General features: G+C 35.9%; 1 protein-coding gene across 1 annotated transcript in view; it reads left to right on the forward strand.

Moving 5' to 3' along the window:
* Window positions 1-16,582, forward strand: part of ARFGEF1 (ADP ribosylation factor guanine nucleotide exchange factor 1) — a 126,026-nt gene that overhangs the window by 65,115 nt on the left and 44,329 nt on the right. Inside the window, exons 8-14 of the mRNA XM_065903561.1 lie at window positions 4,340-4,515; window positions 5,430-5,563; window positions 8,721-8,955; window positions 14,629-14,728; window positions 14,831-14,970; window positions 15,080-15,188; window positions 15,860-16,061. Coding sequence (XP_065759633.1) covers window positions 4,340-4,515; window positions 5,430-5,563; window positions 8,721-8,955; window positions 14,629-14,728; window positions 14,831-14,970; window positions 15,080-15,188; window positions 15,860-16,061 — 1,096 coding nt within the window. The remainder of the gene's footprint in view (window positions 1-4,339; window positions 4,516-5,429; window positions 5,564-8,720; window positions 8,956-14,628; window positions 14,729-14,830; window positions 14,971-15,079; window positions 15,189-15,859; window positions 16,062-16,582) is intronic.

Below are 16,582 nucleotides of genomic sequence, written 5' to 3' on the forward strand. Positions count from 1 at the left end.
GCTTTTCATATTTTTTTATTTCAGTAATTTTGTTTTTGTCTCAAAAGAATCCTGTTTTTCTTGAGCTTCTTTTCTCATAGCACTTTGTTCCTGTTTGATACAGTCTTCTTTTACATATATCTGGGAGTACTAATTAAAATTGTTCCAACTATAAAATCTGTTTCACCGGGAAACCATTTGCTCAGAGTGCTGACCTTTGTCCTTTTGAGCTACAGACTTTGCATTTCTGTCTATCTGGAGACTAGAAAGACTAGGAACCCTCCTACACTGTTGGTGGGAATGTTAATTTTTAAAAGCCACTATGTAGAACAGTATGGAGGTTCCTGAAAACACTAAAAAAAAAAAAAAAAAGAAAGACTAGCAGGGGTAGATTTGATCAGTATTTAAAGAGCCTTCTCAGTCATTTTGTGTGCTCCGTTTCCAGTTCTCACGAGGCTTTTCTCTCCAGAATTTGCAAGCTGACTGTGATCCAAAGGCAGACCTTGTTTCCCAGCTGAGAACTAAGCATAAGAAGCACAGGCCTCCCTTAAGCAGAGTGTGGTGTAGTGGTCTTTGGGCTGTGGTATAAGCACAAACTGAAGCCAAGTGAAGCTTAGTATAAATGCTCTTTGAACATTGCATAAATTCTAGACTTGGAGTGGGGGGTGTTTTTCCAACTTGTTGGTTTGTTCCCATTTTCCCATCCTTTGCCAGGAAATCTTAGGCTGCCTTCCTTCTGTTAGGGCTTTATTTAGTGTTAGTTAAGCAGAAACAGATAGTTAGAATGGAAGCCCAGAACTTGTAGGAGATCTCACCGCTATACCAGGTTGGTTTCCCTCTGTTTATTGCAGCGCTCTGAGTGAGCTGGGATCCTGCTCTTTCCCCTAGCGCCTCCTTCTTAGGTTATAAGACCTACCACGCAAATCTGCACTTCAGTTATCAGCCTGGCTTCTAATACATTCTCCATGATAACGGCTGCAGACAGCTTCTGGTAGACACTGGCATGGTTCCCCAGGCATTCCCCTCCTACCCCATAGCCCTTGGCCTTTCTGTCTAGGCTTCGGAGTTTATTGGAACCCACATGGCGCAATTCAGCAACCTCTCAAGTAGCTCTGTCCTTTGTACGTGTTCAGTCGCAGGCTTTTGACGTTGACTTTTCTGTTTATCTGAACCTATCTTTTTTTTTTTGGAGGGTGTCATGTTATGCCGCTTGTGGGATCTTAATTCCCTGACCAGGGATTGAATCCAGGCCTCCAGCAGTGAAAACACTGAGTCCTAACCACTGGACCACCAAGGAATTCCCAGAAACTCTTCTTAACCTTTAGGAATTCTTTCAATATTTTGATCTCTGATTATATCTTCCTTAGTTTTCCAGTGCTACTAAAGACAATTTTTCCTATTTATATTTTTTCCTAGGAATTTCAGTGAGATTTATGAAAGGAGAAGATAAATTAGTGGGCTCAGCTCATCACCCTGTAAACAGAAGTCTGCACTTAAGTTTAGGGAATAATTAGAGGGAGAATTAGAGGAAAAACATAGAGAATAATATCATCTAACTGTTAAGTGCTTTCCTTGTATCCTTAATGATTTTATGTGTTTTACTTGTGTTTATTCATTTAATCCTCCCCAGCCTTGGAGATGTTTAGGTACTATTATGATTCCCTTTTTTACTCATGAGAAAATTGAAGCACTGAGAGATTGGTAACCTGTAAGAAGTGGTAAAGTGAAGACTCCAATCCAAGGATGTCGGGCTTCAAAGCCTGACAATTAAAGAATGTTTTCAGTTCTTTCGAGAAATTTCCTAAGAAGGAAGGTATTATCAGTGATTATTAATTCCTTTAGAAATTTGATTAAAAAAGAAAAACAGCTGGTATGTGGCAAGAGTTGAAAGAAGATTATGTTTTTACAGTGTAAAGACTTGAGTGTGTTGGTTGAGTATTGGGGAAGAACCAGTTATGTGCACAAACTGAAAATGTAATATTACAATAAAACTTTCAGGGGAGAAACATACTACTAAATTAGGCAAGAAGAGATGAGTTTTTGAGGCTGAATGAATGGTGTACCTTATAAATGTGAAGGAATGTTTTTTCCCCTGAAATGAGAGGGAAGAAAAAGGTGCTTGTTGATGTTAAGGAACTTTTGGGTGGGGCGAGGAAGAGTAAGGATGCCTGTGTTAAATTATCTGCTTGGCTAGGTAGGAAGTCAAAGTTGTTTACTAACGGAAGGGCAGTGTAAAGAGCTGTAATTGGGAACAGAAAAAAAGATTTGGAGTAAGTGCTTTGGGGAACAATTACCACTTTCTGATAATCATTCTTAAATTTTTTGTGCCTTCTTCCAGGGAGTTCTTTATAAATTCCTCATCTGGTTTTCCTTATATATATATACATATATATATAATTCTCTACATATATATAGAAAGCCATAATAGTATTTAGTGTGGCAGACATTAGCGTATTACCAAGTACACTCCTTTCATTACCCAAATCAGTTAAAAAAAAAAAATCGATGCATGTTATCAATTATCAGCAAAATTAATAATAGCTACCACTAATGCAGAACCAATTGTGTTCTTTTTGTATTGTGCGTATGTGTTGGTGATTCCTGACAGACAATGTTATAGACATTGTTATCTTTGTTACTTAAAAACCTGAGGCAAAAGAAGATGAAATGACAAGTAACTTATCCAGTTAAATGGTAAAGACATGGGTGAAACAAGGGCTCCTTCTAGTCATAGTATTTCCCTTATACTAGCCTGTAACTTCTTTTATGTGGTAGCATGAAAGGAGTGGTTCTTTGCCAGACAGCTACTGAGTTATGACCACAGACGAGTGTGTGTTCCTTTTTTTTATTCATATTCTTTTCCGTTATGATTTATTACGAGATATTGAATATAGTCACTGGGCTATACAGTAGGACCTTATTGTTTATTCATTCTATATATTGATATAACATTAATAGTTTCCATCTTCTAAACCCAACTCCTAGTACATCCCTCCCCCACATCCCCTGCTCCTGTAACCATAAATCTGTTCTCTATATGTCTGTGGGTCTTTTCTGTTTTGTAGATAAGTTTATTTGTGTCATATTTTAGGTCCCACAATAAGTGATGTCATGTGGTATTTTTCTTTCCCTTTCTAAAGACTTCATTTAAGTATGATAATCTCTAGATCCTATGTTGCATCAAAGGGCATTATTTCATTCTTTTTTTTAAGCTGAGTATTATTGCAGTGTGTGTGTAAGGTTGGTCAAAATGTTTGGGTTTTTCCATGTTACCAGAAAACCTGAATGAACATTTTGTCCAATCCTACACACACACACACACACACACGCACGCACGCACACTCACACACACACGTGCACAAACCAGAAAACATGAAAGAATATTTTGGCCAATCCTACCCACCCACACACCCATCCCCAAACACACACACACACATCTTTATTCTTTCATCTGCTGATGAACATTTAGATTGTTTCTTTTCTTGGCTAGCACTGCAGGGCTTGTGGAATCTTAGTTCCCTGACCAGACATTGAACCCAGGTCCTTGGCAGTAAAAGTATCAAGTTCTAACCACTGGGCCCAGGGAATTGCTTACATTGTTTCCATGCCTTGGCTAATGTAAATAATGCTGCTGTGACGTGTTCCTTTTTTAAGGTAACATACATTACACCTAGATTAGTTCTAAAATTTGGTATTATTTCATTGTCTATGTTTGTTCTACTGGAAGTCATTTATTTCTGTTTATCTTACAAGTATGATTACTCAGAGTGACATACTGCAGTATATTCAGGGCCATTTTTTCATAATTGTTTCAAAGAATGTATGTTATTAGAGATATTAATAGGTGTTCTAAAAAAGGGGAGTCTCGTAATAAAATGAATTTTGGAAACACTGCATATTGTATATCCCTTTGGAGAACTCAATGTGTATTAGAGAACTCAATGTGTATTAGAGAATTAAAATCTAAAATAAAGATACATATTTTCCATCATTTCATTAATTTACTTGAAAATGGAATTTTGTTTGAAAGATTTTTGTTTTCATTATCTTAAGGCATTAGCATTCATTAGAACTCAGTTTAGTAAATGCTAATATATCAGTAGACTACAAGTAAGTCTCTGTTTTGGCACATTCTGGTTAGCCTTTCATCAGCTGAGTGTGTTTCATTGCTAGAGCTACTTACAGATCATGTTTGGAGGTATTCCAAATGAATACTTACTCGTTTATGCTAACCTTTCAAGATGTCAATACATCTTGCTTCACACTGCTTTTCTGCTACTGTTTCATTTTAAATAGTCTATGCTTTTTCAGCACACTTCAATTAGAAATGCTTGCATGTTTTTTATCCTTGGCATTTCAGATATGGGAGAAAGGACTACCATAAATGTAAGTGCAGATGGCAACAATGGAACCATAGAGGATGGTAGCGACAGTGAAAATATTCAAGCAAACGGAATTCCAGGAACACCAATTTCTGTTGCTTATACACCGTCCTTACCTGATGACAGATTGTCTGTCTCTTCCAATGATACTCAGGTAGAAATAAAGGAAAAAGTCCTCTTCATCTTAAACATTGATAGGCTACCAACACCTTGTGGTGAATATATCCAGTTGATAGTGCTGGCTGATTTCACTTTGAGGAAGTAAAAACTTTTTCTAATTGATCCCTAAATGTGAGCAGTTTATTCATTTAAAATATTGATAGCTAAATTTCCAACTTGGAAGTATGTCTTGTAGGTGTTCACATCCCCCTCCCATTGAAATTACATTTAAAAAAAATTCTTATCACATATTCATAGGATAATTCTAGTATACTAGGAGAAGAAAGAACTTTTAGCTAGAGAACATTGTCTTTGTTTAGGACTACAGTGAAATCCATACTGAAGTAGTGATAGGTCCTCCTCATCCTTCCTCCTCGGTATTTGGTATATTTTTCCTTATCTTTTTAGATAAGGGAGTCCTACCCTGAATCATTACCCAATACATAGGGGTGAGTCTTCTTGGCCTTGCTGGCCTTCATCAGTTAACAACTTTTAAACATTGCCTGGATAGTCTCAACTGTCGTATGTCTTATCTGCACAGAGTAGACAAAATATAAAATAGGACAAAAACATAAAATACTCAAAGACAGGTAGTAGAAAGCATAGCTTAGGCCATGGACGAGGTATCTTATCAAGGCATGATGTGCTGTTAATAGTTTTCTGTTAGTAATAGTATATACCAAGTAAACTTTAAGAGTTTGGTAGCTGGGGGAATATTTTAAAAGAGATATTTATTGTTGGGGATAGGAGTGGCATGTCACCATAAAGAAAAGCCTTGTGGCCCATTCCTCATCTGATTTTCCTTCCAGTAGAACCCCACACCCTACTAATTGAGTAAAGTATATTGAAGACCGATATGATTTTATACTGGTAAATGCCTTTATTTACGTGGTGTGTTCACTCGTTTAGGAATCTGGAAATTCTTCAGGACCTTCACCTGGTGCTAAGTTTTCCCACATTTTACAAAAGGATGCCTTTCTAGTATTCAGGTCATTGTGTAAACTGTCAATGAAACCACTATCGGATGGACCACCGGATCCAAAGTAAGTCTTCAGCTGTTCTGCCTGACTAATGCAGGTTTTGAAGCTTGAACCTTCTTGTGTCTTTGGGGTTTCTTTTTTCCTTTTTGTCTTTTAGGACCTTCAAAATTATTTTTTAGGATTATTTTACTTAAAAAAAAAAGGAATTAAAAAGCAGTGTCAAAATTCCGCTGGAGTAGATGCCTCGCGCTGTTTCTGAAAGCACTGAACAGCATGGTGGAACTGTGTCTGGTTCCCTGTGGGTCTCAGCAGGGGCTGAGGGGCGGGGTGAATGGTTTTTTCAGTGTAGTAAGTAACACTGGAGGAATGTAGCCCTTTACATGTATCCTTATGCTAGGCATCTGAAAGCTACCAGTTGAAAAGTAATAAAACCTAAGAGAAAGAAATCTTAAAAGTTAGAATGTAAGATAATAACATACTCATTAAGGTCTGAAAAAATGCCATAACTTCCTCCTGTGGGGAGCAGGAAATACTTTAAGATAGGCGTCACTTGTCTGATTCCCATCATATATATTAGTTTAAACAGCAGGGAAGTGCCATTTTTCTAAGTCATAAACTGTCAAATGTCTTTCCATTTAGATGATTCCAGTGCAACTGATTCCTGCTGAAGATTGAGTTTGGGAGTTACTAGAGAGCTCTGCTCCTCTGATGTTGCAACATGATGTATTATATAGAACATCAGTTTTAGGAGAACTTTCTGGAATAAGACAGCTTGGAGAAGGCCGGAGTGATTTTTAGAAAGGAATATTGAAATACGGGGAAATTCATTTTAAAAACTCTATTTCAGTTTCTAGATGTCAACTGGGAAGAAGACTGGAGACAGTTATAATAAAAACTTTATAAATTTTGGGAAACCACATTTGTTACACTTTCTACAGTTTTGTTCTCTTTTGTCACAGATTATGGATTCAGTGAGAAACATCTTTTAGGCCTAGAAACCTGGAACTCTCAAATCTTTTTAGGCCCAAATTCTGAGAGGCAGAAGTACAGTTTATTGATTGTTAACATATTTTTAAGATACAGATGCTACAGATTAAGGTTGTTCAGATTACAATATAAAAGTTGATTATAGCTATATATTTTAAATTTTTAGTATGAGGGGAGGTAGAAACTGACAGTTTTGACATCTCATTCTGGATTGATGAAACCTTCTTTAAGGAGGAGATAAGGATTTGGTCTTAGTGTTGAAGGCCATTTTTTCCATGATTTAAAAATATTATTGACCTTAAAAGTCTTACATGTTTGGTTTTCCTAAATAAAATCTTTAATGTTACAAAAGATAATTATGAGTATTAATGTAAATTATCCTCCTACATGGTGGGCTTAAATCAAATATTAGGAAATTTTTGTTGGACCATAATAAAAAACCTTCTTGACAACCAGAATCATTAAATACTGGAACTGAATTTTGAAAAAGATGAGATTTTCCACCCCTAAAACTGTTCTTTTTCCAGAATATATGATTTTCTATCTTGAATGGTATTTTTCCAAAATTAATGATCTCTTGAATATAGTTATATAATTTTTTTTTTTGTCTTTGCTTCTCTTTATATTTTGTGGCCTTTCTAAGATGATGATTCAGGAATTGTTCTTTAAGCTGGAATCATATTAATAATTTGAAACTACCCCATGAAAAATTGCAAACCTGTAATTTCTAGCTTCTTTTGCCTGTCAAAAGTATACTTGTGTTATAAGACAGGGATTTGCTCATTTCTTCATTGATAGATATCTTATACTTAGTAGATACTTAATGTTTAGATAAGTACATGAATAAATCCATTGATTATTTTGATCCATGTTAACAAGGCATTCTGTTAGATGCTGGGAATACAACTGGTAAAACATTAAAACTCCTGTGTTAGAGAATGATAAGCTCCAGAATTTAGTTACTGTTGGAATTGAGCAAAAAGGGTGATAAATGTGAGCTAGACTAGGAAGTAGCAGTAGTGGATAAGCCTGGGAAAGCTCGGCATCAAAGGGGAATACCTGGCCCACTCTGTACTTTCCTGTAGCTATTCAGTCTTAGCTCTCACTGTTTCTAACTTGATTTATCTGCTTTTTGGCAGGGTGGTTGGTTTTGGTTTTGGTAATGCTATATTTGCTGTATATACGGATTCTTACGTTCAGAGGCATAGGCCATCTTGGAAACATGACTACATATTAATGAGCTGTGATACTATAGGTTCCAGTTTTATTTCAAAGATGGCAGTATTTTTTTTATTCCTATTTGCATAAAATTAAATATTCCCTGTTAGTTTTAGGTCCTTGAGTCACTTGACACTTTAACCATAAAATTTTTAAGGTAGAAGAAATCAAGAGCAATTAAGTTTACTATATGGTGGAAATGAGACTGAGTACAATTTGGAATAAATAAACATAAGAACCATCTGCTAAGCATTTAAATGTGTCCTGTATTTATAAAGTTACTGAGGATAAATCACTCAATCTCCTTGGTCTGTGGATTTAAAAAACCTGTTTCAATTGGAGAAAAATTGTATTTGTGAAATCCTGATAATTAAAATTCTAGATATTGATCAGAAAAATAAAGTTTTAAACTTAAGCTTAAATGTATTTTTCAGCTTTTCATTATAAAAATAATTTATTAATAGAGTGAATGGGTAAGCTACTAAGAGGTACAAGTATTCTAAAAGCCTCTATTTTTTTTTTTAAGTTTAAATGGTTACTGAAAAAGTAAGCTTTAAATAATGCTTCGTTAATGCCCTAATAGTGCTTTTTATTACTGTTCAGGATTTTTGAGTAGCATAACTTGGAAAAAAGTACTTTGGAACCTATTTATACTAAATTTGGCCCTTCATCTTAGAAGTTCACAATGATTTCTAAACAGTGAAATATATTTGTGAAAGAAGGGAACAAGGTGTAAATCTTTTCTTGTTCAAAGGAACAGTAAGCTGATGTTAGATATGTGTGAATGATTGTTTTCCCATTTAAAAAGTTCTTGAAGTTATGTGGTAGAAGAGAACACCAGTGAAACTACCTATTACTCGTGGCTAAGCTTATTTGTGTACTTTTCTTTTTTTATGCTGTAGAATTTTTCTTTCCATGTAAAGGTTTATGAAATTATGTGGTATAGGAAATATCTTCAGAACAACCCGTTGTCACCAGGATGCTAAACTTGTCCACTGTCTTCTTTGTATTTTAGGTCTCATGAATTACGATCCAAGATTCTTTCACTACAGTTACTTCTATCCATTCTGCAGAATGCAGGACCTATTTTCAGGACAAATGAGATGTTTATTAATGCTATAAAGCAGTATCTGTGTGTTGCACTCTCAAAAAATGGAGTTTCATCTGTCCCAGAGGTTTTTGAGCTTTCTCTTTCCATATTTCTTACTTTGTTGTCAAACTTCAAGACACATCTGAAGATGCAGATTGAGGTATGTTCTGCATTTAGGCATTGTTGGATATTTCATTTGTTTCATGTTAAATCATATTTTAACACACCTGAAAGTTATTTAGAACATGAAATAATATTTGTGTGTTGTTGTATAACATTTGCCTACAAAGTGCTAAGCACTCAGTAAGCACTAAGAATGCCAAATAAAATTAAGACATAGCTCCTGCCTTCACGGAATTTATAGTAGTTCCACGAATGATTTTGTCTTGAATTAATGGTCCTCACAATAATTTCCTACTGTATATAATAGTGAATTTGGTTATCTTGAAAGGAAGCTCTAAATAAATACTTTGTCTACATGGTTTTAAGCTATTTTAAGTTTTTAGTACTTTAAGGAGGTGATCAAGAAGAATTATATTTTAAGGGTTATATTTGAAATTTTAACTTTTGGGTTTTTTCCCCAATGTATGCATTATATTCCTCAAGTTTTCTCTCAACATCTTTGGAACTAGAATAACAGTTACATCATTCTAAAATATTTCCAGAGACTTAGCAAAATGGAACTAGGGGATGTTTCCAACCATGGCATGTATTATGCAAGTGTACCAATTCATGATCTTTTTTCCACACCTTCAAATAATTCAGTATATAGAAACAGTACTTTATGTTTTACCTATTTAATGGGTTTCTTTTTACAATTTGTCCTTTGTGGAAATACTGTTTTGGTTGGGGCATGATATATTTTAGAAACACTTTTCTGCTAGTCAACTTTTGCCTTCATGTTTTGTTTGATATGGTATACAGGTTACATTTTAATTTTTAATCCTGGCTCAAAACTAATAATTCATTAGCGCACAGGAAGGATACATTATTATTTTCCTAGAGTTTTGATATCTCCTTTATTATAAATGTTCTGTAGTATCAAAATTCATGTAGCACATTATTATGGGAATGAGACAGACTAAGACTTTTGTATTTAAAGTAAAAACTTTTTAATTTGGATCCTATTTTTGGACAGGAAGCAGTTTCTGGTGCATTTTTGTTGTAAGGTTTTTGAAGTTTGCCATATGTTAAAATAATATAAGGCAAAACTAGAAAGTTACTATTTTTAGATAGTTTTCTCTCATTATCTTCAGAAAGTACAAATAAGAGACTTAAGATAAAAACTTATGAAACTTTTGCTTCTGTAACAAGCAAAAAGTATTTCATTTGATGATGAGGCATTTAAATTGACATTAGAATTTTGGAAGACTTGTGCCTTCAGTTACTACCACTCTGAGATGACTACTTTAAGTACTATTTAGATGACTATGTGAAGTGTAAATTCTTATAGAACCATAAAGCCCATTTAAGTTGTGATTAGTTTCTATAAAGTAAATTTGATATAAAAAAATTTGTGTAGGCATGAATTTAAAGGGAAATACTTACAGAAATTTCCTGTCTGTTCATAGATGGAAGATTCTCATTAAAACTATTGTAGTAATAGTCTGTTTTTTTTTGTTTTTTTTTTGTTTTTTTTTTTTAAGTGATCAGGTTTATTTCACTCTCGATTTTTCCCTGTGGGGAGAATATGAAAATAAAACAAGACAAGTATAGATAGGCTTTTGAGAGTACTGAACATATTCAGACACAGGATGAACTGTGTTCCAATTGGAGAAAAGCCAGCATAAGACAACCTAAATTTGCAAAACAAAATTGAGATGGTTGTTACATGAAGATTTATTTTATGAGAATATTCACTACAGAGTTTTTATAATGTGATTTTCCCTTGGGTAGTAACTTATATATCTATTTCAGAAAATACAGCTTATACACACTTTTTAAAGACAATATCTATTATGTGAAGACAAAGTACTTCTGTTATTTTACATGTATTTCATGATAGGTGCTCTGTAAGTCTATAGAATTTTTTTTTAGAGCCCCTGTTAATCGGCATGGTGTCTTAAATTACTCTGATAGTCTTTTGCTTATTAGTGCAATTCAATAACCCATACATAGTAGCTAAAGACTTTCCCCCCCGTTTCTCCAAATTTGTGTTTTTTATTTATCCCATAAATGAGAGAGAGTCACACTGATTCACAGCACCATTAGCTTTTCATCTTTCCATGGTGTACTTAGTCCAGATGAAATATCCAGCAATTCCATTTATTAAACAGTTAGGTCCAAACAACTAAACAGTTATTTTTCTGAACAATGAAGTCTGCATTAAATTGAAGAAAGTAGGGAAAACCACTAGCCCATTGAGGTATGACCTAAATCAAATCCATCACAATTATACAGTAGAAGTGACAAATAGATTCAAGTGATTAGATCTGATAAAGTGCCTGAAGAACTATGGACTCAGGTTTGTGACATTGTACAAGAGGCTGTGATCAAAACCATCCCCAAGAAAACGAAATGCAGGAAGGCAAAATGGTTGTCTGAGGAGGCCTTACAAATAGCTGTGAAAAGAAGAGACGTGAAAGGCAAAATAGAAAACGAAAGATACACACATTTGAATGCAGAGTTCCAAAGAATAACAGAGAGATAAGAAAGCCTTCCTCAGCGATCAGTGTAAAGAAATAGAGGAAAACAACAGAATGGGAAAGACTAGAGGTCTCTTCAAGAAAATTAGAGCAAGGGAACATTTCTTGCAAAGATGGGCTCAATAAAGGACAGAAATGGTAGGGACCTAACAGAAGCAGAAGATATTAAGAAGAGATGGCAAGAATACACAGAAGAACTGTACAAAAAAGATCTTCATGACCCAGATAACCACAATGGTGTGATCAGCAACCTAGAGCCAGACATCCTGGAATGTGAAGTCAGGTGGGCCTTAGGAAGCATCACTACGAACAAAGCTAGTGGAGGTGATGGAATTCCAGTTGAGCTATTTCAAATCCTGAAAGATGATGCTGTGGAAGTGCTGCACTCAGTATGCCACCAAATTTGGAAAACTCAGCAGTGGCCACAGGACTGGAAAAGGTCAGCTTTCATTCCAATCCCAAAGAAAGGCAATGCCAAAGAATGCTCAGACCGCAGCACAGTTGCACTCATCTCACACGCTAGTAAAGTAATGCTCAAAATTCTCCAAGCCAGGCTTCAACAGTACATGAACTGTGAACTTCCAGATGTTCAAGCTGGATTTAGGAAAGGCAGAGGAACCAGAGACCGAATTGCCAGCATCCATTGGATCATCGAAAAAGCAATAGAGTTCAAGAAAAACATCTGCTTTATTGACTATGCCAAAGCCTTTGACTGTGTGGATCACAGTAAACTGTGGAAAATTCTGAAAGAGATGGGAATACCACACCATCTGACCTGCCTCCTGAGAAATCTGTATGCAGGTCAGGAAGCAATAGTTAGAACTGCAGTGGAACAACAGACTGGTTCCAAATATGGAAAGGAGTATGTTAAGGCTGTATATTGTCACCCTGCTTATTTAACTTATATGCAGAGTACATCATAAGAAACGCTGGGTTGGATGAAGCACAAGCTGGAATCAAGATTTCCGGGGGAAATATCAATAACCTCAGATATGCAGATGACACCATCCTTATGACAGAAAGCAGAGAAGAACTAAAGAACCTCTTGACAAAAGGGAAATACTTCCATTTGAAAAAGGAGAGTGAAAAAGTTGGCTTAAAACTCAGCATTTAGAAAACTAAGATCATGGCATCTGGTCCCACCACTTCATGGGAAATAGATGGGGAAACAGTGGAAACAGGGACAGACTTTATTTGGAGGCGGGGGGGCTCCAGAATCACTGCAGGTGATGACTACAGCCATGAAATTAAAAGACTCTTGTTCCTTGGAAGAAATCCTGTGACCAACCTAGACAACATATTAAAAAGCAGAGACATTACTTTGCCAACAAATGTCAGTCTAGTCAAAGCTATGGTTTTTCCAGTAGTCATGTATGGATGTGAGAGTTGGACAATGAAGAAAGCTGAGGGCAGAAGAATTGATACTTTTGAACTGTGGTGTTGGAGAAGACTCTTGAGAGTCCCTTGGACTGCAAGGAGATCCATCCAGTCCATCCTAAAGGAGTTCTGGGTGTTCATTGGAAGGACTGACATTGAAGCTGAGACTCCGATACTTTGGCCACCTGATGCGAAGAGCTGACTCATTTGAAAAGACCCTGATGCTGGGAAAGATTGAAGGCAGGAGGAGAAGGGGACAACAGAGGATGAGATGGTTAGGTGGCATCACCGACTCAATGGATACGAGTTTGAGTAAACTCTGGGAGTTGGTGAGGGACAGGGAGGCCTGGCGTGCTGCAGTCCATGGGGTCACAAAGAGTCAGACACGACTGAGCTATTGAACTGAAATGAATTGAAGTCTGCATTTTGGGGCGTGGTTGGAAGCACACATAATTGAAAGAAAAAATGTTTTGTGTCATTGTTAAATAGTTAGCAGTTACTGACTACTGGAATGCATGAGCCTATAGGACACTGCACAACTTCTCAGACCTTGAAATCAAACTGGACACTGCCACCCTCTTTTCTTACTTTCATTTTCATGCACTACCTGCTTCTTTTCATAGCAACCACTAACACTAAACCCCAGGTTTGCAAAAATGATGATGTCATTGAAAGGAATGTAGTGTGATCTAATTGATGATGAATCTGTGAACAGTCTTTTTAGGTATCCACAGATACTCAGAGGGACTGTTGTATTTCCCTCTGAATTTTCCCTCAGAAATTCTCGTGGCATCCCTTTTGAGTTTGCTGCAGCATTCTGTGGTGTCCTGGTGCAGTATTTGGGAACTGTGAGTGCAAATATGCATTGAATGCCTACTGTATTTGCCATGCAGTGTCGACACAATACTTAGCAAGAATGACCTTGTATCTACCCTCTTAGAGCTTACAGTCTTACAGCAAATACTGACATTGGGCAAGTCATAGAAATATGTTAAATTTTGTGAAAGAAAAGCTGATTACAAGGGTACATGACCCATTTTGGGAGGAGAAGATGTTAGTAGTCCTAAATTATAAATATGGATTTTTGGATTCATAATAGCATGTGCCATAAAAGTTATTATGTTGTTCTGGGTTTTCTTTATCACTCATCCCCTCTTAAGTTGCAGTTACTTTTCCAAAATAAATATGTCTGAAAATTCTTAGCTCTTAAATTGAAATTAATTAGGTTAACTAAACCCTTTGTGCTTGACATTATTTGATGTAAAGAATAGTTAGAAATAGTTTTATAGTTTTCAGACAGAGATTTCCACTTGTGTGAATAATTATAAAAATATAGCAGTATATGAGAATTAGATCCTTTTTATTGTGTAGATTATAACATTATTTACTTTAAAATCTAGGAACCCTCAGGCTTGCCCAGTACTATAATGTCTGAAAAAATGTAACTGATGAATAAAATATAGTTTATGGTCTATAGGAGATTAAAAAATGAAATAAGAGTTTTATTAGTTTTGTAAATATATTTAAGAAATAATCTTCTAGAACTCCAGATTTTTGCAGATTTCTTTTGTAGTGACTGTGTGATAACTAAATACAGTGATGTGAAGTACAGTTCTTTTATTGCAAAGGCCAGTGGAAGTGACCAAGTCACGTTATTGAAGTCCTGACTTTTCAGAAACAGAACTCTAAAGGGGTTGAACCCCAGGACCCTGGGTCCTGATCTTTGCTTTACAACTTACGGACATTTACAAAACGATCACATATATGAGTTATAAACAGTATTTTAAGTAGAGGTTTTTCCCTAATCACAGGTGTTCTTTAAAGAAATTTTCCTATATATTTTGGAGACCTCTACCAGCTCATTTGACCACAAATGGATGGTTATTCAGACATTAACAAGGATTTGTGCAGGTATTTGAAATTATCCTTTATTATCTCTTTCTTACTGTGAGATATTTAAAAGGCCATATTCTAGATGCCTTTTGTTAAAATTAACATATTGCACTGTTACAGATGCTCAGAGCGTAGTGGATATATATGTAAACTATGATTGTGACTTAAATGCAGCAAACATATTTGAACGGCTAGTAAATGATCTGTCAAAAATTGCCCAAGGACGAGGCAGTCAAGAACTTGGTATGAGTAATGTTCAGGTAAGAACTTGAAAACCATGTTCAAATTGGAACTTTGCCAAGGAAGAGCTGTTTGTTTTCCTTAAGAGATTTGTTGTTGTTTTAATTGCTTTTATGAATTCTTTTGTAGGAACTGAGCCTAAGGAAAAAAGGTTTAGAATGCTTAGTGTCAATTTTGAAGTGCATGGTTGAATGGAGCAAGGATCAGTATGTGAATCCCAACTCACAGACGACTCTTGGTAAGCTGATGTTTGAACCTAATTTTTTGTCATTTAAGTAAGTGATACTGTGGAGGATGGTTGCAGATGCCACTGAACCAGTTTCATGACATCTTTCCCATTTAGCTGATGAAGCAGAGTTCTCTGTGAGTTAAATAACAAACTTAAAATTATGAATTTCCCAACTTAGTTATCCAAACTTTTTTCTTTCTAAATCTTCCTGAAGTATTTTGAGTATCATATTAAAGTGAATCATGTTTATGCAGCTTTGTTAGAGGATAATTATAGAAGAAACATATAAAAACCAGAAATATTTTAAGAAGATTGACTTGTTCATTTATGTTTGACATTTACCCTTACTCAGAGAAAAATTCATAGCTGCAGGGTCATCTTGGTGTTATCTTAGTCAAGAGTGCTTTGAGGGAAAACTATTCCAAAACTATTCCTTGAGCTAAGAGTGGAAACCCAGTGAATACTCAGCACTGTAGTTGTGAAAAGAACTGATGGTGCAAAATTGTACACGTACTAATTGCAGTGTGTTGTAGTATCAGTGTGTATGATCTGTTACGGCACTTAATACGTTATTTGTATTAAATAATAGATATGTAAGCAACATGAAAGTATCTTGCCTTAGTTGAGAAATCTTTTTCCGTTGACAGAATAATTTATTAAGGCAGTTTTTCTACTTACAGGTCAGGAAAAACCCTCAGAGCAAGAGACGAGTGAAATAAAACATCCAGAGACAATAAACAGATATGGAAGTTTAAATTCCCTGGAGTCAACGTCGTCATCAGGAATAGGCAGCTACAGCACACAGATGTCTGGCACTGATAATCCGGAGCAGTTCGAAGTCCTCAAGCAGCAGAAAGAAATAATAGAGCAAGGGATAGACTTGTGAGTGCGCCATTTTAAGGAGAAATGTCACTGAATATTCCTCTGCCACTTCTGTGCCGCCTTGTCCTGGGTTTCTTTACGTCTTTGGGTTATATGTAGTCCCTTCTTATTCCCACCCTTCAGTGAATAAAATGGGTCACAGTTTCCCAGAACCAAGACTTCCGATGACTCCTTAGTCCGCGCCCCTTGTTCATTGGAGTCCAGCCCAGACAGACCCTTGTGATGTGTGTTAATTTTGTATGATGTTTTACATGCTGTTGAACATTATCCAAGCAGTTTTGCTTTGTTCATTCAGCTCAGTTACAGAATCCCCCACTGTATTCCCTAAGCAGGTAAGAACCCAAAAAATTTCAACTGTAGAGCGTCTCCTGCTAGTGTTGCTCCTTCATAGGTTTTATATTTTCCTCACTTCAGTTACAGGTGTGCTACTTTTATTAGTGATTATTGTTACTGCTTGCATTTTTATATGTTGATAAGGTGATCACCTCCTTTTCAGACTTGGATACTGTACCAGACCCTGC

This window comes from Muntiacus reevesi, chromosome 12, assembly GCF_963930625.1.
Source record: "Muntiacus reevesi chromosome 12, mMunRee1.1, whole genome shotgun sequence".
Lineage (NCBI taxonomy): Eukaryota > Metazoa > Chordata > Mammalia > Artiodactyla > Cervidae > Muntiacus > Muntiacus reevesi.